Here is a 22,174-nt window from a genome sequence, read left to right on the forward strand (position 1 = left end):
TATATATATATATATATATATATATATATATATATATATATATATATATATATTAAACAGTCTTCTATTGAAATACAGGAAGATGTGATATTGTATATGAAAAGGAATGCAAAACAGAAAATCAGTTTTGATATTAAAAGCTGTGGGAGAGAGAAGTGTCTGAACTGTGCATCTGAAAGAGAAACTGTCAGTCCCGACGAAGCACGTCTAAGGAGTCTCGTCTCTGTTGAGCGTGGAGCTGCACTGCAAGCCCATGTCTGGCTTTGCTTCATTCTGAAGTCATGCCAGAAAATAAACACTCTTCTGTCGTCAGAAACAGCAGCTCTCTCTCCAGCACAGCCTACCGGAGGATTAAGAGGTGCCTGAGCTTTAAGAGACGTGAGTAACATGAACACGTCCCTGTATAGCTCTGTTATGTTGACAAATGGGCCTGGCTCTGCTTTGGGCTTCAGGAACTCAATTTTGTGCTCACTTAACTTAAAGCAATGGGATACCAAATCATTGGGCCTGATAGATACCTTTTACTCCATAATGAAATGATTAACAAATAACTAAGACTACTAGTTTAGAATCAATAAAATATGTCATTTTTTTAACACCAGGTTTACTACATAAGTTCTGTAAGAAACTACAACTTTTGTTTTTAAATCATTCTATTATGTACATGTTCAAATACATTGGTCTATTTAATTGATCAGTTGTAAAAATAAAAAAAGGGGACAGCATGTGCAATCAAGGCAATTCAGCTGTGTTGCATAACAATCAAATGTAAATATTTGTTTTGAATAAATATTATTAATCTATGATGGAGACATCAAGGTTCAGTTAAGGACACCTAGTTATGTATAAAAAGCTTATCTATTCTATATCACGTGGCAAAGCTGGCCTTTCCTGCGCAGGCCTTGATAAACCCAGATACACCTCCATCCTGGTCCTGAACTTGTAATGGCTTCACTGGAACCGATTATTCCTGGAGTGCAATGGTCCTCCGGGGCTGAAATTGCACATCTGTGCTCTAGACGCTCTAATAAAGTCACCAATGAGGACTGTTGTCATTTATCAGTCTCATGTGTGGAATGCAGTGTTCTGTTTATATAACAAGTGCAGGAATAAGTAGCTTCAGATGACATTTGTTAGTTTGTGTTGCTGTTCCCTAACCTTTTTTTATGATGTTTACAGTCATTCTAAATGCTTTACAGTTATCCAAAATTCTGTTCTATTCTTTTGAAAATGTGTTGATGTGCTTTTGACGAAGTTCAGAATCTGCTCTTTAGTGCTCGTTGCCTGCTATGTGTGTGTGTATGTATGCACATACATACACATACATATACACACGTTACTCTAAGGCAGGCCACTGTAAATGAAGAGCATCTCTAAACTCAGGTGAAACAGATCACCCAAGTGACACAAACTGACATTAAAACCTGCAGATCCATGACAGTCACAACCTGCAAAATGTAAGATCGCTGGGTGATGTGAAAAAAACCTGAAGGTTGTCATTATCAGCATATGAGTGAATATACACGCCATTCATTAATGGGTTCTTAATTCAAGTTGCAAATGATACCATTTTAAATTAACCAATGTTAACCAATGTTTGTTGTATTGTTTTGAAATGTAATTTTGAGGACAGATTAATCATTACCCTGACTCTACAATACACACAAAGAGTCATCATGGCTAGAAGGAGATGGAAGCAACAAAAGAGACTACCATCCTGGCCATAATATGTAAGCCCTGCAGCAGACAACTATCTGCCTTCACAAGGGCACAGGCTGTCTCCAGAGAGGGGTTCACACAATGGCATGAATGCTCTCCGCCGCAAAGTGGCATACTGACTCCACATCCCTGTATAGACCACATTTAGATCACTGTGTCTAATTGTGGTCACCACAGTGCCACAGAGACATTGTGGCCCTGGAGAGAGGCCAAGGGCTTAACGGAATGAGGCTGAAAGAACAAAAAAGAATGTTATGTTCTTGTGTATAAACCCACACACTGACTATAATCACATATACATCCACATACTGACTGCTACCCTGCATAATGTCTGCCAGGTGTTTTTGGGCAGAGGCTGGAGGATACAGTTCAGTATGAGCGACGGTACGGAGAGCAGCTGGCTCCCCTGATCGTGGAGCAGTGTGCTAAATTCATTCGGAGCCGGGGGCTGCTGGAGGTGGGGCTCTTCCGACTGCCAGGGCAGGCTACCCTCGTCAAGGAGCTGCGCGATGCCTTCGATGCGGGAGAGAAGCCCTCCTTTGACAGGTACCTATTAAAAGTAGGATTTATTCAATGCATGCACCTATGGCTTCATCTGGTATGTATTGTCTGCAGTGGTATCATATATACTTTCTTCAGTTTTCAATAGATGACAGCATCAGACAACATGACAAGACAAAGTTACTATTTTAACTGTTGTTGTTTTTTTTCATAATCAGTAAGAATTAGAGACTTTGTGCCTTAGCCACAAAACACTTGTTCACACTTCTTCACACTATGATTGCAGAATAAAACAAGTTGGCCAGTAACTTACATGCCCCCATTCACAGTATATATGTATGTACTACTAGACAGTCAGGCATTACAAATCCTTTACAAGTTTCACACAATTGGATTTCAATTCTCTAGATATGTCTGGATATATTCTCTAGACAGCATCTTTGCTATGTCCTGCGCACTGGGTTTATGCATCCTCAATAAAATTACTAAAAATAATGAATATAATAAAAATTAAAAAAATACAATATAAAGACAACTAATGAGTGCAATTAGGAGTAAGGAACTAATTTAACAGGAAAATACAAATAATACTAATATATTTAAGAACAAATCTGTACCTATACATTCTCCACATGGTTTAGTTTGTACTTAGCTTGAGGCTAGAGAGCAATAAAGCAAGCCAAACTGCTCCGGGCTCGTCTTATTGCTCCTCCAATAGAACACATCCACACAAGGGCTCCACGTAGAGTGCGATGTAGCGTCCGCACCTTTTATAACAGTACTGCTCAACTTAGATCAACTATGCACAAGTTAACTTAAGACCCTTTTGTAGTTTAGCAAAAAGTAACAAAACAAAGAAACCATTTGTTAATAGGACAAATTAAACAATGCATGTTCCATTTGAAAAAAAACCTCAAGTTGAATTCACAGTGGCACTGAAATGCCCCTAAATTTAAATATCCACCGATATCATTGTATACTGTAGTTAGGTTCAGCTGCATAAAAATCCTGCATAATTGTGTGACTTCTGCCGCCTTACATAAAGTCAGCAAAAAACATATGAATCCAAATTAACATGTATTTGTACTAAAGTAATACAAAAATGACTACAAAAGATTTAGAAGTCAGTAGTTTTTTGAGATTTACGATTATACTGTATTTACAGTATAATTGTAAATCTTTAAAAACTACTCTCTTCTAAATCTTTTGTAGTCATTTTTGTATTACTTTAGTATAAATACATGTTAATTTCGATTAATGTGTGTTTTTTACTGACTTTATGTGAACGAAAAGACACACATTTGCCCGTTTTCCCATTGGAAATAGTGATATTTTGAAATATCACTGTCCTGGTCACAAAAGCAAAGTTTGTGGGGAATAATAGCCATTTTCTATACTTTTGAGGCATAAGCAATTAGGAGATAACACTTACTACCCAGGAACAAAAATTGTGTTACATAGTGTTATTCAACTAACACATTAATAAGGGCAGCATGACCTTTAACTATTTAACATTTAAGTGTTTCTCTTATAAAAGCTTACCATAGTAAATGCATAGAAAAGTGTACTGAACCATAGTGAAAGCGTGGAGAAGCATAGGCATGTATTGTAAAGCCCTGGGAGGTATGATAGCATAAACACATACAAATCAGAGTAAACTGTGGTAAATACATAGTATATTGATTGGAGTGAAAAAGACCAATTCTTCACAAAAATAATTTATTTTAACAAATTATTTCCATTATTCTTATTTTTTATTTTAGCTTTTCACGTATTTTTTAGAAAACAAAAAAGCATAAACAAAATCTCACAAAATCTCAATGCATTTTGTGAAAGAGTCTTAATCATGAGTAGACTGAGACTCAAATTTGATGAAACTTTGCAAAGACAATTCTTTTCTACATACCTAAAATTAATGTAGGTTAAGGTGACCTACTGTTTTAAGGTACTGACATCTGATTAGCTAAGCTTTTAAAAGTGAATGCAGCAGCTCTGGTAGACAAGAACCACAAGTGCATGTTAAATTCATCACCACAAGTTAAAATGAAAATAACAATAGCACACTGATGGTACAAAACTAATTGATGTCATGTGTTGAGGAAAACCAACCATCACGCAGTTTGCGAACCAAGCTTGGTTCATATGTGCATGCTTGGGATAATTCTGTTTGTATCCCTCAGTTGATATCACATCTCCTGTGCATAATAACATTGACTTATGAAGTTGTACTTTGTTTCCTATTAGTGCCTATTTAATAAAGGCTCCTCGTGTTCCTGTGTTTTTAGCAGCACTGATGTGCACACTGTGGCTTCTCTTCTGAAGCTCTACCTGCGAGAGCTGCCTGAGCCGCTTGTCCCCTTCTCCAAATACGAGGACTTCCTGCTGTGTGCCAAGCTGCTGGCTGGGGGCAAGGAGCAGGTACCACCTGGTATAAACAGTGGCAGTAGTAACAATGAAAAGAAGAAGAAAAATGAAGTCATAGTGTGGAGCTCCCAGTGGAGACTTCATGGTTGTCTAATGATGCAGTCTGTAATTGACATTTACTTATCTCCTTGTAAATTACTTATTTATTTTGTTGGAAATAGTTTCTAGTGATTTTGCTGTATTTTATGAGAAATAGAAATAATGTAATTCTATACTATGAATAAAGTTTAGTTAGGGTAGGTCTATAAGGGCATATTTGAAATATGCAAAGCCCTCTAAGTATTGGGGCACCCTCTCTCTCTCTCTCTCTCTCTCTCTCTCATGGAGGATTGTGGGAAGGGCTTGCAGAGAGGTGGAACACCATTGCGGTAGGAACGAGAAATGTAAAACTTTATTTATTTATTTTGTTTTGATAGTTACTTAGTTGTTCTTTTTGGGTGTTTGTTTGTATGTAGGTTAGTGGTGTGTGTTTGGAGATCCCCTAATGGAGTCTCATTCAGGAGGGCTGGGGGCTCTCACCCGCCGACACGGGGTCCGTTGCCTGCCTGACCCTGGGGTTTCGGTGGAGGAGTGCCTGCTGGCAGTAGGAGAAGTGGTGGGATTCGAAAATATTAGCTCAGCGTCAAGAATGAACAAAGCGCTGGTAATATTTTTAGTGGAGGTGACGCTAGTAAACAAGCTAGTAGAGGAAGGCGTTACAGTAAAAGGTGAATTTATTCAGGTTTCCCCTCTAGTAACCCCGGTAACAAAAGTTATTATTTCTAATGTGCCCCCATTTTTAAAAAATGAGCCATTAGAAAAGAATTTAGCGCATTATGGTAAACTTGTGTCCCCAATTAAGGAAATCCCGCTGGGTTGCAAAAATAACAGCGTTACGCACGTCATGTCATTTAGAAGGCAAGCATTTGTGTTATTAAAAGATCCCAATCAAGTCATTATTGTAGCCTGGAATTTTAATGTAAAGGGATGAAGTGTTCGTCAGTTCTGAGACGATGAGGTGTTTTTACTGTGGAGAACAGGGACACCAGAGGAAAGCCTGCCCGAGAAAGGAGGCTAGAGCGGAGACAGGGCAGGATCAGGGCGATGCTGGCGGGGAGGAAGTCGGGGGTGCTGGGGGTGAACAGGAGGAAGAGTCGGCTCCTGCATCGCAGCCGCAGAGCGAGCCCATGCTGACCGAGGAGGAGGCGATCCAGTTGCCGAAGGAAACCGGAGCAGAACCACCAACACCACGGCCTCGCACAAAGAGACCCAGCCGTAGTCTGTTACTGACGGGTTCGGAGGATAATACAGCTACTACTGAGAATGGTGAAGAACCATTCAAGGCAGTAGCTAAAAAAAAAAGATTTCAACAGAAAGCTGCAGAGCTGCCGGATTGTAGAGCACAGCCAGTGCAGAACTCTGAACCCGTGCAGACAGGGAGACTGCGGGCTCCAGATGGGGCGTCAGTCCCTCCCAATGCAGAGGAAGACAACATAGCGGAGGGTGAGCCGGGCGCGGTGCAAGGCTCTCCGGTGGCTGAATCTCAGCCGCCTGAAATAGTGACGGCTGCGGCAGAGACTGGTGTCGAGGAGTCGGATGAAGCTGCGGAGGAGCACATTCTTGGGGGCAAGCAAGAGGACATCGTGGAAGTGATGGAGGGGGGAGCACCCTGACTCCTCGCTTATCTCAGACATCCCTGATAGCCAACACGTCAGTAAGAAAAAATTACACACACTTGAGCAGGTAAATGATTTTATGACAGAAACAAAAGGGAAAAGGGGAGTCAAATAGAGAGTTTTTGCCCTGATTTAAGGTTATTTCTCCACTCCGCTCACATTATCACAAGAAAAGCAACAATAAAAGAATTTGATCAGCCAAAACGTTATAGATTTAAAAAAATTGTTCATAAAATTAAGAAGGATCTTAACAGTGGTTAAAAATCTCTTGTTTAAAATGGCTGTGTTTTATGAAACTCTTTTATTACTTGTTTTAGTCTGTTTTTCTAGCTGTGATGGAAAGGTGCGTTTTGTTTCTTTTAATCTAAATGGCTGTAGACAGTCTTTTAAGAGGGCACAGCTAGTAGAGTTTTTAGAGCAGAAGCAGGCAGGGGTGGTGTTTCTGCAGGAAACGCACTCTGATCAGGAGAATGAGGAGCTGTGGTGAGTGGAAGGGGCTGTGCGCGATGAGTCACGCCGTTAGTACTAGTGCAGGAGTAGCTGTGCTTTTTAAACCCAGCCTAGGGGCAGTTTTATTAGATATGGAAGAAATCGAGAAAGGGAGGATTTTAAAAGTAAGAGCTAGACTGGGCAGTACAGTGTATGTTTTTATTAATATTTATGCCCCCAATAGAGGGGGGGAACGAATTTTATTTTTTTAAAAATTAAAGCAAGCTCTTTTTAATATTAATAATAACGATGTGGTGGTACTAGGAGCAGATTTTAATTGTACTGTTAATTTTAATATTGATAAAAATAATGATGAACCACATCCTGAGTCCTCCAGAGAGTTGGCTGCAATGTTAGAGTCCAGTGACCTGGTTGACATATGGAGATGCCTGCACCACAGTTCAAGACAATACACCTGGTCTCAATATCACACAAACTGTGTATATAGAGCAAGACTAGACCGGTTTTATACTTCTAAAAATGATTTAAATAAATTCATCAAAGCAAGAATCATCCCCAGTAGTCTCTCTGACCACCACTGTCTATTATTTACAGTAATAATTCAATCAGCACCCCACAGAACATCTTACTGGCATTTCAGTGTAAAATTACTACAAGATGTAAAATTCTAGCAACAATTCAAACTTTTTTGGATAATTTGGAAAAATGAAAAAGCACAATGTAAAGATTTAAGACAGTGGTGGGACATTGGCAAAATACAAATAAAATGTTTTTGTCAACAATATACTATAAACCAGGTCACTGAACACAACCGTGAGAGAGCTGGAGTCAAAAATCCTCCTCCTAGAGGAAAGTTTAAATTCAGAATTTAAAGAACAGACCCTGGAGAAACTAAAAGAGCAGAAACTCGCGCTGGGGAGCTTGCTGAAGGAAAGGGTGAAGGGGGCGATTGTGCGTTCCAGATTCATGGAGTTGAGAGACATGGATGCCCCCACCAGTTTCTTCTTCAACCTGGAAAGGAAGAGAGCAGACAATAAACAGCTGTGCTGTATCAGGACTCCTGGTGGGATAAAACTGCACACCGGGAGGAAATCAGCAGGGAGACATTGCGTTTTTACAAGGAACTTTATAATAAAGAACTGTGCAACCTAGAGGACGCTGAGCAGCTGCCCCAGGGGTTACCCAGCCTCAGTGAGGAAGAGCAGATTCAGCTGGACGCACCGCTGACCCACCAGGAGATGACCGCCGCTGTCAAGCAGCTCTGGGATATAATGGGGGAGGATTTGCTCCAGGTTCTGAGAGAGAGCCTCAGCCACAAGGAACTGCCTCTTAGCTGCCGTAGGGCAGTGGTTACACTGCTGCCCAAGAAGGGAGACCTTTGCCAGCTTAAGAATTGGAGACCTGTGTCACTTTTATGTTTTGATTTAAAGATTCTATCAAAAACAATCGCTAATAGATTAAAAACATTTATTAAAACTGTGGTACATATGGACCAAATATATTGTACACCGGGTCGCTGTATTTTTGATGACTTGTTTTTTATAAGAGATTTTTTATCCGTAAATTATATTTCTGATTTTAATATAGGAATGGTCTCCCTGGATCAAGAGAAGGCTTTTGATAGAGTCAACCACCCCTACCTCTTTAAAACATTGGAGGCCTTCAGGTTCGGCCCTGGTTTTATCTCTTATATTCGGCTTTTATATTCCAACATTTTTAATATTTTAAAGATCAACAATGGGCTGAGTCAGCCCTTCCCAGTGTGCAGGGGTATAATTGTGCCACAGTGAAGGTGTCTGCCTACGCAAACAATGTGACTGTGTTTGTGAGTGGGGATGCAGATGTCCAAGCACTGCAGCAGACTCTAAATGAGTTCCAGAGAGCATCTTCTGCCAGAGTAAACTGGGCAAAATGTGACACCTTCCTGTTGGGCAGCTGGGATGAGGTCACCCCTCCTGTCCTGCCTGAGGGGCTGGAATGGAACAGAACAGGCATTAAAGTGCTGGGGGTGCACCTCGGAACAGAGAACTACATGAAGAAGAACTGGGAGGGTCTGTTGGACAGGGTGAGGGGGTGGCTGCAGAGATGGAAGAGACTGCTAGCCCAACTATCCTTTAAGGGCCAGTTGCTTGTTATTAATAATTTGGTGGCCTCTAGCATGTGGCACAAGCCTCCCGAGGATCACTACCCCCACCCCCCCGGGGGGGCAGGGGCTAGTCAGCATTTTCAGCAGGGTGGCAGCCTTCAGACTGCAGGCGGTTCAGAGACTCCTGTACACTGAGGAGGAGGCTCATTGGAGCTGGGGGGCTGGGGTTAGGAAAACACCTGTTTTTAATTGAGAACACCAGTTTTATGTAAACAGGACTTCCTCCTTTTTATCAAAGTATTTGAAATGCTTGGCAGTTGGTGAGGGTGGAAAGGGATGTGGAGTCCTTGACAGGGCCGGACCTGTTTGAAGAGCCTGTATTTTTTAATCCACTCTTTCCAGTTAGTTTCCTCCAGTCAATGATGCTTTGTGCCAGTTTTTTAAAAGCAGGTGTAACCAGGATGGTCCACCTGTTAAACCTTGAGCTCTCCTGCTGGCTAACTGCCTCCTAGCTAACTGCACAGCTAGGCTGGCACTCAGAGAGGCTTATGAAAGACTAATGGGTGAGTTGAGGGGCTCAAGGCAGTCCTGAGGGAGGCGCTGTCCAGAGGCACAGAACAGAGACAGCTTTCCTTATTTCCAGGGATGATTGTTTTGCCAGCAGTAGGTGAGGAAGGAGAGGGGGTGAAGAGAATGGAGAGACTTTGCTTAAATTGCAGAATGTGGAGAAAATTGTCTTTCACACAATGAATAGCAAACATATATACAAACTGTGTGTTAAAGCCACAGAGTATAGTAGGCTAAGGGGTCTGGTAGACTCCAAGTGGAGAGCTTACTTATTTGTAGAGGAGGGGCACAGGCCAGTGTGGAGGGTGCTGTACAAGCCGCCCCTCACCAAGAGAGTGGGGGACCTGCAGTGGAAGATTCTACACTGTATTATGTCCACAGGCAGGTTTCTCCATAGAGTGGACCCCAGTATTAGTGAGCAGTGCGCTTTTTGCTCAGCAGAGGAAACTCTCTTTCATGCCTACAGTGAGTGTGAGAGGGGGAATCCTGAATAATGTAGGGGTTGTTTTTAGTAAGGAGCTTTTTATTTTGGGGGTTCTGTACAGTTTTAAAATGAAAAACAGGTGTGTTCATATTATTTTTTTAATTGGACAGACAAAATTGGCTATTTTAAAGACAAGGAAAAATCAGCTCTCTGGTTCTGGACTGACCAGTTTAGTGGTTCAGTTTAGGGTGCTCATGGTCAGCCAGATCAGAGTTTGAGTATTTTAAACTGGTCAGTAACCTGGAGGACTTTCAGGAAAGGTGGTGTGTAGGAGACACCTTGTGTGCTGTGAGTGAGGAGGGGGAGCTCCAGTTTTTGTTCTAATTTTAATTTAATTTTTTTACAGTGTTTTTATTTTGGCTTTAATCTGTTTCTACAGGGAAAAAACACTATTTTTTATTTTTTTTTATGATCCTTTTATTTTGTTTAAAATCTGTTTTTAAGGAGAGCATGATGTATTTTAGGATTTTTTTTATTTCTGCTGAGGCAGTAGGAATCTTAACTTTTGTTGTGTTTTACCTTTATTTGAATTTTAATGGATTTTATTAGGAATGTTTAAATAAAGGATCTTAAAAGTCAAAAAGTCTCTCTCTCTCTCTCTCTCTCTCTCTCTCTCTCTCTCTCTCTCTATATCTCTATATCTATATATATATATATATATATATATATATATATATATATATATATATATATATATATATATATATACAAGTCTGTTCAAAATAATGATTATGGTTCAATGGTGCTGTAGTTAAGTCTCAATACCCATATCAAACTAAATTATTGCCTTCCCATAATTCTCAATGTCTGATTATTTTAATTTCTTTAAAGGGGCTGGTGGAACTCAAGACACTCTTGCAGCACCTTCCGAATGCAAACTTCTGCCTCCTACATTATATCTGCAGGTCAGTGGGCTCTATTAGCTGGATTCCCAACACTTAAACCAGCAAAACAGAGGAATAACATGTATACCAAATCAAGAGCCTTATAGCAAGGGAGCATTGTATATACCAAATCGATATTACCTCAATCACGCACGGTGAACACACGCTGAAACCACGGGATTGTCATTCGCTTCATTCACATTCCACACTACCTCAGTCATGCACGAGAACCACGCTGAAACCACAGGATTGTCATTCACGATGCACACTACCTCAAACCACGCTGAAACCACGGGATTGTCGTTCACAATCCACATTACCTCAATCATGCACGAAAACCACACTGAAACCACGGGATTGTCATTCACAATCCACACTACCTCAATCATGCATGAGAACCATATTGAAACCACAAGATTGTCATTCACAATCCACAATACCTCAGCCTTGCACGAGAACCACGCTGAAACCACGGGATTGTCATTCACAATCCACACTACTTCAATCATGCACGAGAACTACGCTGAAACCACGCGATTGTCATTCGCTTCATTCACAATCCTGTTTCAATACATGATGACTGTGCATTATTGAGAGAGTATGAATGAGTATTATAGTGCAGAGGAGACTATGAAACCAACTGCATTTTGGATGTCACAACTGGAGTCAATGCATTCTGTTTGCTAGTTATTTTGAATTAATCCTTTTTAAGGTAGTGTAAGAAAACATGGCCTACTGTTTTCTTAATATCTATTGAGACTCTGAGAGTAAAATTCTCCATCTAACCCTTTTCTCCAACACAGACCCTAAGTGTGTCTCGGCCTGTCTTAACTTGGCAGCATTCAGCAACTCCTCACTTAACAAAGAACAGATGATAATACTTGTATAATTTACTGTCAGTATGATATGACAGTGAATTAACAGAATCTGTGAATTTTCAAACCATAACAAAAATAAGGGATTGATGTGTTTTTTTTTTCTTTTAAAGGTACACTAATGGGAAGTTAAAGCCACATAATCTTCCTCTATAAAGAATCCACATGGTCTTCCTATATAAAGAAAACACATGATCTTCCTATATAAATAATCCACATGATCTTCCTCTATAAAGAATCCACATGGTCTTCCTATATAAAGAATCTACATAGTCTTCCTATATAAAGCACACAGCATTTGAATCTCTTGCTTTTCTCTTGTTTTAGGTTGTTAGATGAAGTTCAGTTCTACTCCCACATAAACAAAATGAGTGCCCCAAACCTGGCTACAGTTTTCGGACCAAACATTCTGCGCCCCAAGGCCGAGAACCCTGAAACAATGATTGGAGGTATAGAACGAGAAGATTTATCTCTGAATCTCACATGTTGTGTTGTATTTTGAATATTTATCAAGTTGAGACTGCAATTAGTGAACTGTATCCAATTCTCACCACAGCACTATAGGGACATTATGGTCCTGGAGAGAGTCCAACGAAGAGCAACCAAACTAATCCCAGAGTGTATTGACTGAGCTGTGGAGAAAGGCTGAATAACTGAATCTATTTAGCCTGGAACAAAAAGAGTCAGTCTGTAAAAATCTTAAAAGGAGTTGACAATGGCAGGATTTCCATACAGTTTAGAAACTCCAAATCCTTTCTCCATTGTGGTGAAAAAGTGATGCAGCATCACACACCACTCACATTCCTCACACTATGGGAAGTGCATAGCCAAAACGTATTGGTAAAAAGCGAAGGTAAATTGCCGCCTTGTGCTGCAAAGGGAGGGTAAATCACCTTCTCATGCTAAGAAGCTGTGCAAAATAACATAAAACATTTTTTTTTGTATGGAAGAGTGTCTGAAAGCTGTGCCTTATGTCCACGAGACTTCAGCTGCGAAGATCCATTTGTGACGTAATCTTGCGCAACTGTTATTTACTATATTAACTAAAGGCCTTTGGCAAAGTGGCTGCTGATTGTGAACAGGTGCAGAGGTGATGCAGTGCAGGAATAATCACAGACAATTGTAATCCGGTTTGGAAAGCTTTATTTTTTTTTTCAGTCTGGGTGTGGTAACCAAAAGAATAAGCCCTGGCAATACACAACAATGTGTAAGGAGCAGAGCCAAATACAAAGGGTACAGTCCCAAACAATAATCCTTATCCGCCCCACAATACTGAAACACAGTCACCAGTCCGGGGTGTGTGTGTATTAGTGCTATGGTGGGTGGCCCAAAACGACAGCTCCGGATATGTGTTAGCTGTCTGGTGATCAACAAACAAGACAATTACTAACAACACGAAAAACAAACATCACATGGTCCTTCCAGTTTGTAACACAAAACCAAGCGAAGGAAAAGATTTACGATTCTCCCTCCCCTTTATTCTATCACGCATGACCCCTTGGTAAACGATTGCAGATGTCTCTATTGCCTGCAGCTGCTACATCGTTTACCTTCCGGGTCAATACATTCCTGCAACGGAGTCTCTCCTTCTTCCAGGCTGACCGACTTCCCGACCCGGAAATGAAAATGTCAGGCCAGCCTGTCCAAAGACTTCCCCTCTCACTACTTGGTGCCCTCACAGGTTGGGAGAGAGGTTTACAACCAGAACTCATTATATTTCTGTCACAAGGCCATATCAAGCAATTCTTTATCATCAACTGTTATCTGCTGGAAGTAGCCCTGGCAAGATTCCTGACCACATCGGAAAAAATAAGCATATAGTACAAGTATTAAATTAGCATAGCTGGGAATTGATGCCAGTGGTCTTCTCTATTATTGCTGCAGGGTAGCAATAGTACCAGGCTTGAGCGACCAACTATAAAGCTTTGGTAAAATGTCTTAAACCTAATTCACTGAGCAAGATTCATTTTAGATGAAGGAAAACATGAAAAAGAAAAAAATAAAGTGCTTCCATGAATTTGTTCCAAAATACAACACAGTGCTTAACATTAGCTTGTTGCAAGACTTACAGAACAAAATTCCAGAAAGTTCCAAAAAGAAAAAAGATCTGACCTTATTTAGCATGAGCCATGACTGTGAGCAGAAGCAGTTTTTTTTCCCTAATGCCTTGTTTGCTCTGGTTAACTCTTCCTGTTGGTAATATTGTATAAATATAAAACAGAAATGTTAAATACAGCATAACCTCTATCGTTTCAACCTGGCACAGTATTGTAAAATTACATAGAACAGGATCCAGACCCTAATTACACAGTGTGTTCAACACTGATTTCCAGGCATGGGGCCCACTGACTTTGCAGCTGAAATTCCATGTCCAGTCCCTCCTTAAAAAGCCTGTTGCTGAGTGTTGCTGAGGCAGGGCTTCCTCTGACTAACCTTAGGAGACACTGAGGCCCTGTCACCACCTCCAAATTAGCCATTGAGCTTGCACATTGCCTTTTAACTATGTCTGTGTGTGTGTTGGTCTCCCACAGGGACGGCTCTGGTGCAACAGCTGATGTCAGTGCTGATCAGTGAACACAAAATGTTGTTTATCAGAGAGACCAGCAGAGGTGCCCCTAATGCTGACAGCAGCCCAGCGGGACGGCAGTGCCAAGCCAGGATCCAAAAGGAAAACCCGACACCTCCGCCCCGCATCCTTGACGGCTCCCAAGGCTGTGAGATTGAGAACAGCCTGCTAAATTTTAATGGAATCTGGACCCGGCAGTTTTCATTGCCTTTCACATCCAGGAAGGAATCGTCAAGGAATTTAACACAGGAGGACCGGCCAGCCAGCTCGCAGTCCCACATACCTTCTACAGGCCACAGATGCCAATCAAAGATGGAAAATAGGGCAAGTGAAGACCCCTCCCCTGGTGGTGTCAGTGATCATTTGTATGACAGTTATTGCCCAGGGTTGGTATGTGCGGTTGGCCAATTTTTGGAAACTGAAACAGGGATTGAAAGAGGAGCTTCTTCCATTCCTGCTAAAACAAGCTGTACCACAGCTGCCCAGGCTGGGCCTATTCCAACGATCACACAAAGCAGCTGGGTTGAGGACTGCCATGAAGACACTAACAGTTCAGCAGAGCGGAGGCTGAGCGATCCCTATGAAAGCACATTTTCTGTATACGACAATATTGACATTGCACCGTTACCAACTCCTCCCTCCCCACCACCACCAATATCTAACCTGGAGGACATAACCAGTGTGGGCAGCATCTCCTGGTCCAGCTCCTCCTGCGAGATCCGTCTGGAGGAAACTTCAGAGGCTTCCCACTGTTCTTCTTCCAGGACTGCGGGAGGGGGTTCCATGGAGCCCAATCTCTCCTCCTCTTTATCACTCCGACCCTCCTCAGCACTCATTGACAATCTAGGGGCAGGAGTTGTGAGCAGTGGGAGCAGTGAAGTATTTTTGGCCACGCAGGACAACAACCTTGGCAACTCTCCGGCCACGCTCTGCCTGCTAGCTGACCTCAAGCAGCAAATGGCCAGACAGAAGGCTGAGTATGAAGCTAAAATCAAAAGGTAAGAGTTTCTTGAACACTACTTTTAGCTAAAGAATCGTCCAAGGTAAGTTAAACTGAAAAACATTGTAGGTAATGCTTTCCTCATCACACATTGCTGATAGTTCATGGTTGCATGTTTGAAGTTATTATATCTAATCTGTCTTCTTGTGTTGTTCCACAGTATTTGTTTGCCTACAAAACTAAGACGTTTACAAAAGCTTGACAAGTATTTATCTGCTTCCAAAATAGTACTATACTGACCCCTTTAAAACCATGCTGAACGTTGTCATTAATCTATGCAAAACTATCTGGCCCCTCTGCACACCCCTCCACAAACATTTTCAACAGTGCTTTCGACTTTCCTAAAGCACTTGTATCTCTTTATCAGTTCATGTGTACAGTGAAATTACCGGGAAGGTAACAAAAATACCAGGGAACCATAAACTAGGGAGAGGGAACAAGGTTTTCGGCACATCTGGTAATATGTACCTATAGCAGGTAAACAAGCAGGCATCTCCAATGCAGTTGTTTTCTTAGTGACTTCGCTCTCTCCATGTATGCCAGACAAACACGTAACCAGGCTACAGGTTAGCCTGATGGCATGATTTCTAAACCAGTGTGTCATACTTTATAAACAGTTCACTGTCTTTAGAGTGGAATGCATCTTCTAAATCATGCAGCTCACGGAAGGACATATAGCTGTACTAGAAGCCTCTCTAAAATGAAGCACCACCTATACTACAGTCAATAAGATTGTAGGACTTTTTAAGTCAGGCCAGAAGCAGGAACTGAAAACACACAGGTAGGAAACTGCAATTCAAAGACGCGGCATGCGCCATTTATTTAAATACAAAATAAAAATAATATTTAAAAAATAAACTTGCTCACAGACCAGAAAAAATAAATTAAAGGTTTAAACAAAATCAAACACAAAAACACAGGTCAGGCTGGGCAATCGCCTTCACTGATCCTATACTCAGTTTTAGAGTTCTTTTCTCTCTCCTCTCGCTCTCCCATTCCTCAGTACACCCACCACAAGCAGGGAAAACTGCAGGGTTTTTATACAGGTGACCATCTCCCGATTAGCAACAAATGAATCACTTAATTAATTTGGGAGATGGCCACCTTCTCCAAGGGTTTTTAATGTGGATGGGGATTCCCATTCACGCTGCAAAATAATACAAAAACAATAGCAAAAACACATGGCACTTCGCGTCATATACAATAAATAAATCATAATAAACAAAACCGCACGGCTTTCGCCGTCATTTACGTACGTATATATATAAACAAATAAATAAATCATAATACAAACACAAAATACTAAGATATTCTAAAAATACACTGTACAGGGCTGCTCGCCCTGTTACAGATATCTACTATCATTCCACAGTCAATCGGATTGTTTTGTCAATCATGATTGAAACTAACTCAATAGGATGATGCAGTTTGTATACATTACAGAAAACACATCCTGCAATAACCAGTCTTGCGTACCAATCCCTGTATTGTCTGCTTGTCCTTTACCCAATCGAAACATGCTAGTTTGAGGAGGCACAACTGAGTTCCTAATTAAAGCTAGCAATGCAATTAGTAGACAGTATTTCTTTAAATGATAAAACATGCAAGTCCTTATCCTAATGTTTATTAAATGGGCAAAATACAGTGTGTCTCGTCTGAAGAGTATCTGATATGGAGTATTGTTTATAGCTTCCCTTCTAATGTCTATATTTGAGATGGGAGTGAAGAATTCCATTGGACACATAACAGGAGCAGCTAATATGCATGCTTCTGCTTTCAGCAATGCTGGTATTTATAGCAGTAGCTGCTGTGTGGGAATGAGTTCTGTCAGTTAAATATAACACTTAGAAACAGGCTTACCCTGCAATACAAAAATTACCAAGCACAATTACCTCATTGGTGAGTATACAGTACTAGATCTAACATTTAACATTACTTACTATAGTTTGGATTATACACCTCACATAATCGACTCAAGTCAAGTAGTTGCTTTATTAACATTGGGGCATTATAAATTAACAATGTCAGATACATCAGTGTGTACTAAAATTATTCTACTAGAGGCACTGCCAAAGATGTTGGTTACACAAAGAGCCATGTGTCAGCAGTATTACCTGTTACAAAAAAAACATGCACATTTTACAAGAAAAATGTGTTGTTTGTACTGTTATATTTTTAAACATATTGCCGACTCTTGTCATTTTTAATCACACATCATGGGTCATAAATCAGCCGGAGCGATACATTTCTCAATGTTTACTCAGGAGTGATCACCAGGAGAAAAAAAACATGTCTCAGCTTACTACTGGTAGGTAAAATAATGTATATAAATGATATATGTATACATAGCTTGACTTTTTGAATATCAGTCTTTTTTATTGTCTTGGCAAAGACCAAACAAAGACTGTTAAAGGTTTTTGTGGTTGCTACAGTTTATTCTCATCACTGAAAGCAGTAACAGGCTCTACTGCACCTGCTTTACAAACAGCATCACACAGGAGGAGAAGCAGGCTACACAAAGCACCAGGGCCTAATGGTGTGAAAACGAGAATACTGTATAAGAGTAAACCCTTTACAGCTGCAGCCCACATTTGTGTTCAGATTTAGAAAACATCTCATACATTCCTTCTTTGCACTCTAAGAATGTAGACCTTTAAAGCTTTCTCCTGTCAAATGTTCCTGAGTAAAGTTAAAAATATGAAATTCCCAGTTGATTTACCTTTGATGTGTGAATAGAACGATAAGTGTTATGTTGCTGTGATATGGTCAACACAGGATACAGCAAAGGGGGTTTTTGCAACACTTGAGATATGAAATGCTATTTGTTAACTTTTGATTTAAAAAACAGTTCCCCAGTTTATATACCTATGATGTGTGAACAAACCAAAAAAAAAATCTAAACTATTGTGAATATGATGAAAAAGAATGCTACAATATGGACAACAGCCGATATAGCAAAGGATAGTATTATGTGTCTTGTAAACACTGTAGGGGGTTCTGTAGCACTTTGAGACCAATGTAATAGCTCCCAGAGTGAGTTGTACATTTGTAATGTAATTGACAGTGTGGAGCAGCGCAATGAGGAGCTGGAGCTGGAGGTGAAGAACCTGCATTTGAACCTGGAGCAGCAGAGGAAGTGGTACAGCATTGTGGAGATTAAAATGAGGAACGCGGAGCGGGAGAAAGCAGACGCTGAGAAACGCAATGCCATGCTGCAGCGAGAGATGGAGGAATTCTTTGACACCTTTGGGGATCTCACCAGTGAAGGGAAGAAGACTGAAAGAATTGAAAACAAACAGACAGCCCTTCATGGTCCCCAAAGAGTTTTTTTTTTTTAATGATTTTATACTTGATCTCAGCCCATAACCTTTTTATGGGACTGCTTTCTCCATGCAGAAAGGTGCAACACCTAGAATCCCTAAAAAAGAAGAAATAAAATGCACATTTACCTCACAGCTGAGTGCTTGATGACATGTAATCACTAAAACCTTGGTAAATAAGGTGACTGCAATGTAGTGGGTTCTGGTTAAATATTACATATTACTAGATTAATATATATATATATATATATATATATATATATATATATATATATATATATATATATATATAATGGAAACTTTCAACAGTAAGTCAATTAGAACACTTTTGTGCAGAACAAAACTAATAAACCTAATATATATATATATATATATATATATATATATTTTTAAATTAGATATAGAATCTTAATATATATAATGGTAAATAAGATAAACTAACTTTATAAATAATCACAGTCAATATGATTTTGGTTTAAGAATACTCTGTTCCTTCGGTAGTAAGGGCACGTTGTGTTGGTCCCTTTACTGCTCTTAATATTGAAGTTTCATTGTAGTTACAGCCAGTAGAAATATAAAGAGGCGCTCACACAGCTAACTTCTAGTTTCAACTTATAGTGAAACAGTGCTTATTGACTAACAAAACTGGATATCCAAGCTATGCAGATGACTTTTCCAACAATTTTCCTTAGATTTGCAACAGCAATCCCCCACTCCCCCTTTCACTTATAACTAGACATGCTAATGAACTTTATCAAAATTAAATAAGCAAATTATAGGTTTGTTTGACTGAAGGAAATAGGATTATATTTATGACGTATTATAATCTTTTTGAATTTACAATTCCTTTTAAAAATACAATGCAAAATTTGAACCGATTTGGCTGTAGCAAATACAAAATTCACGTAAAATGATAATCAGTCACAAAAATGTAGGAAACAAGTGCCAAATGAGAGCTATAACAGGCCCAGTATGAGAAAGACCTTTGAATGGCAGTGTGGGGAGCAGTTGAAAGGCTAACGGAATGCTTGGTTACATGGTCAGCAATAGGTTATGATGGCGTTGTATAATGCACTGGTGAGATGGCACTTACGGTTCAGTCCTGACCCCCACAATGCAAAGGAGCTAAAAGGAAGAGGTATGTTGATAGGTTGAAAGGTTTTACAACCTAGAGTGATTTGATTTAAGTTTTTTAAAATCTAAGTCAACAAAGTTAGCATAGCAGACTAGGACCAGTGGAAACAGAGTGGGTAGGAGGCACCTTTGTGTGGTTATGTAACTGGTTACCAAGCCGCATTGCTGCTACTGAGTCGTTGGGATCCTTTAGGAACTAACTACTAGACTAAATTCTGACATCCATCAGCTACTGTAATAGAAACTGGATAATCACTGATGGGCCGCATGGCCTCTTCTTTCTTATGTCTTTCTAATTTTTCTTATATACAATTTCTAAACCCAAAAGACCTGAAATGTTAGAAATGGTTTTATTTGATTTTAAGATTCTGGAATGTTTTTTTCAAATCATAAGCCTTTGATTTACTCCAGGTCAGTGGAGTATTATTCCCTGTTCCCACCTGGCAGTTGAAAGCATTTTGAAATCAGCCCTGTTGCTTTCCATAGGCAGCTAAGCCGGTCTGGGACAGACAGGCAGACAGGAACTGGTCACCAATAATACTACTATCAGGAAATACTACTGGTAGGTAAAATAATGTATATAAATGATATATGTATACATAGCTTGACTTTTTGAATATCAGTCTTTTTTATTGTCTTGGCAAAGACCAAACAAAGACTGTTAAAGGTTTTTGTGGTTGCTACAGTTTATTCTCATCACTGAAAGCAGTAACAGGCTCTACTGCACCTGCTTTACAAACAGCATCACACAGGAGGAGAAGCAGGCTACACAAAGCACCAGGGCCTAATGGTGTGAAAACGAGAATACTGTATAAGAGTAAACCCTTTACAGCTACAGCCCACATTTGTGTGCAGATTTAGAAAACATCTCATACATTCCTTCTTTGCACTCTAAGAATGTAGACCTTTGCATCTCCAGTTTGTTTACATGCCCCAATTGTTTTATTGGTGGGGGACAAGATTCCATCATCTTAAAATCTGCTTACCGCTACAGCACTCAGTCTCAAAGATAATTCAGCTTTAGTTTAGACATAAAACTGAAATTAAAAAATGCTGCAGTTCCCAAGAGCTAATAAGGTACTATCCTTCTTACAACATAAAATACAAGTGCGCAGTTAATAATGTCAGGTAACCGTGTAGAACTGGGTAATGTTTGAGCTTGGGTATATATGGGTCAGGTTTATGAAATGTGTCAGTACCTGTTGTGGTTGCAGGCAGTTATCTGGAGTGTGATATAAATATGTGGCTATGATTGTCATGTCAGGTGTTTAATTTATTGAACTGATGATTAGTTTTGTCACCACAACATACAACTAAAGATATTTCCTTCCTCATTAAAAACTGAGTTCACCCTGGTGTTCTGACCTAATGGTACAGAAAATGCAGTCCTAGGCACCTGGATTATTAGATAAAGATTGACTATGGATTTCTTATTGTAAATGCATTCACAGACAACACAGTCAGGATATTCAATTTGAATCAAATACACATACCAAGATTTCACAATCATTTGTTACCATTCAATGGGATTTAAGATTAACAATCCATCTAAGATGCATGCCGTTCTGATGCTCCATTTTTAGTCATGTTTCTTGCTTGTAGCAGGCCATATTTTTGACCATGTGACTGCTCCTAAATCATAGAAGGATCATGTGATACTGACCCCACTTGCACTCTATCGGGGTAATTACACGGCCAAAAACACGACCTGCTCCCAGCTGGGGGAACAACCAACTTCAACTGAATACCTTTTTTTTTTTTTTTTCAAATGGTTTGAGTTGTTCTTATGATCTTTTTTTTTGTGCTGTTTTTAGTTGCCATTTCTTTTCATGGGATAATCAGGTCTGTATTTTTTTGTCATCCTAATTTAAGGGGTTTCAATGTTAATGGTTATTGCTTTTATTTTTAAAAACCTTGTGAGGATGCGTAACTATTCAGCTACTGATTATTTAACTAGCTGACAGTCACATCCTTATTTAATCTTGTGCAGACTATGGCTGAGGGGTAATAAGATCATTTAATTAATAGCTAGTTAACCCCTCGGCCAGAATATAAAACCTGCAGCTGTCTGCGTTGGGAGTGAAGTGTAAGAGGAGAGATGTAAGTCTGTGTAAAAGGAATATAATAATTGCTAGCATGATGGTTTATACACCAGCACAATACTAGTTTTGTTGCTGTTTATTATTTGTTTGTTTGGCCAACGCGCCTTTTGTTTTGTGTCTTTTGTTTGTTCAAGTCTTTTGTTTTATTAGTTAATAAAGTCATCAGCGTCGTAGTGCCTCAGGTTCACCGCCATTACCTGTTTTGGTTTCTGTGTTCTTCCAGGTCTGACGTCACCACTACAGTCATCCTAGTCACACTTGTCAAAGTTACTAAAAAAAAAAAAAGTTTCTGGCAACTCTCATTTTCTTTGATTAGATCTTGAGTTACACAAATGCTAAAGATCCCAGTTCAAACTTGTTCAGATATTCTTTAAACATTTACAGTGCAATTTAACGTGCTGGCGATA

The 22,174-nt window shown here is 39.9% G+C and overlaps 1 protein-coding gene across 1 annotated transcript; it reads left to right on the plus strand.

Moving 5' to 3' along the window:
• The first annotated feature begins 75 nt into the window (after positions 1-75).
• LOC121297557 (rho GTPase-activating protein 24-like) lies at positions 76-18,721 on the plus strand. The gene is made up of 7 exons (XM_041223917.1): positions 76-378; positions 2,058-2,265; positions 4,506-4,638; positions 10,718-10,791; positions 11,973-12,094; positions 14,177-15,209; positions 18,276-18,721. The coding sequence occupies exons 1-7, from the start codon at positions 282-284 to the stop codon at positions 18,547-18,549; spliced, it is 1,941 nt and encodes a 646-aa protein (XP_041079851.1). The 5' UTR covers positions 76-281; the 3' UTR covers positions 18,550-18,721.
• Positions 18,722-22,174: the final 3,453 nt, after the last annotated feature.

Source organism: Polyodon spathula, chromosome 22 (assembly GCF_017654505.1).
Source record: "Polyodon spathula isolate WHYD16114869_AA chromosome 22, ASM1765450v1, whole genome shotgun sequence".
Lineage (NCBI taxonomy): Eukaryota > Metazoa > Chordata > Actinopteri > Acipenseriformes > Polyodontidae > Polyodon > Polyodon spathula.

What these genes read in the sequence shown, in the direction of transcription:
- LOC121297557 (XM_041223917.1), top strand. Translation starts at nt 282, where the DNA reads ATGCCAGAAAATAAACACTCTTCTGTCGTCAGAAACAGCAGCTCTCTC. An exon ending in GAGAAGCCCTCCTTTGACAG is followed by an intron (nt 2,266 to 4,505) that starts GTACCTATTAAA and finishes CTGTGTTTTTAG; the next exon opens with CAGCACTGATGTGCACACTG. An exon ending in TGGCTGGGGGCAAGGAGCAG is followed by an intron (nt 4,639 to 10,717) that starts GTACCACCTGGT and finishes ATTTCTTTAAAG; the next exon opens with GGGCTGGTGGAACTCAAGAC.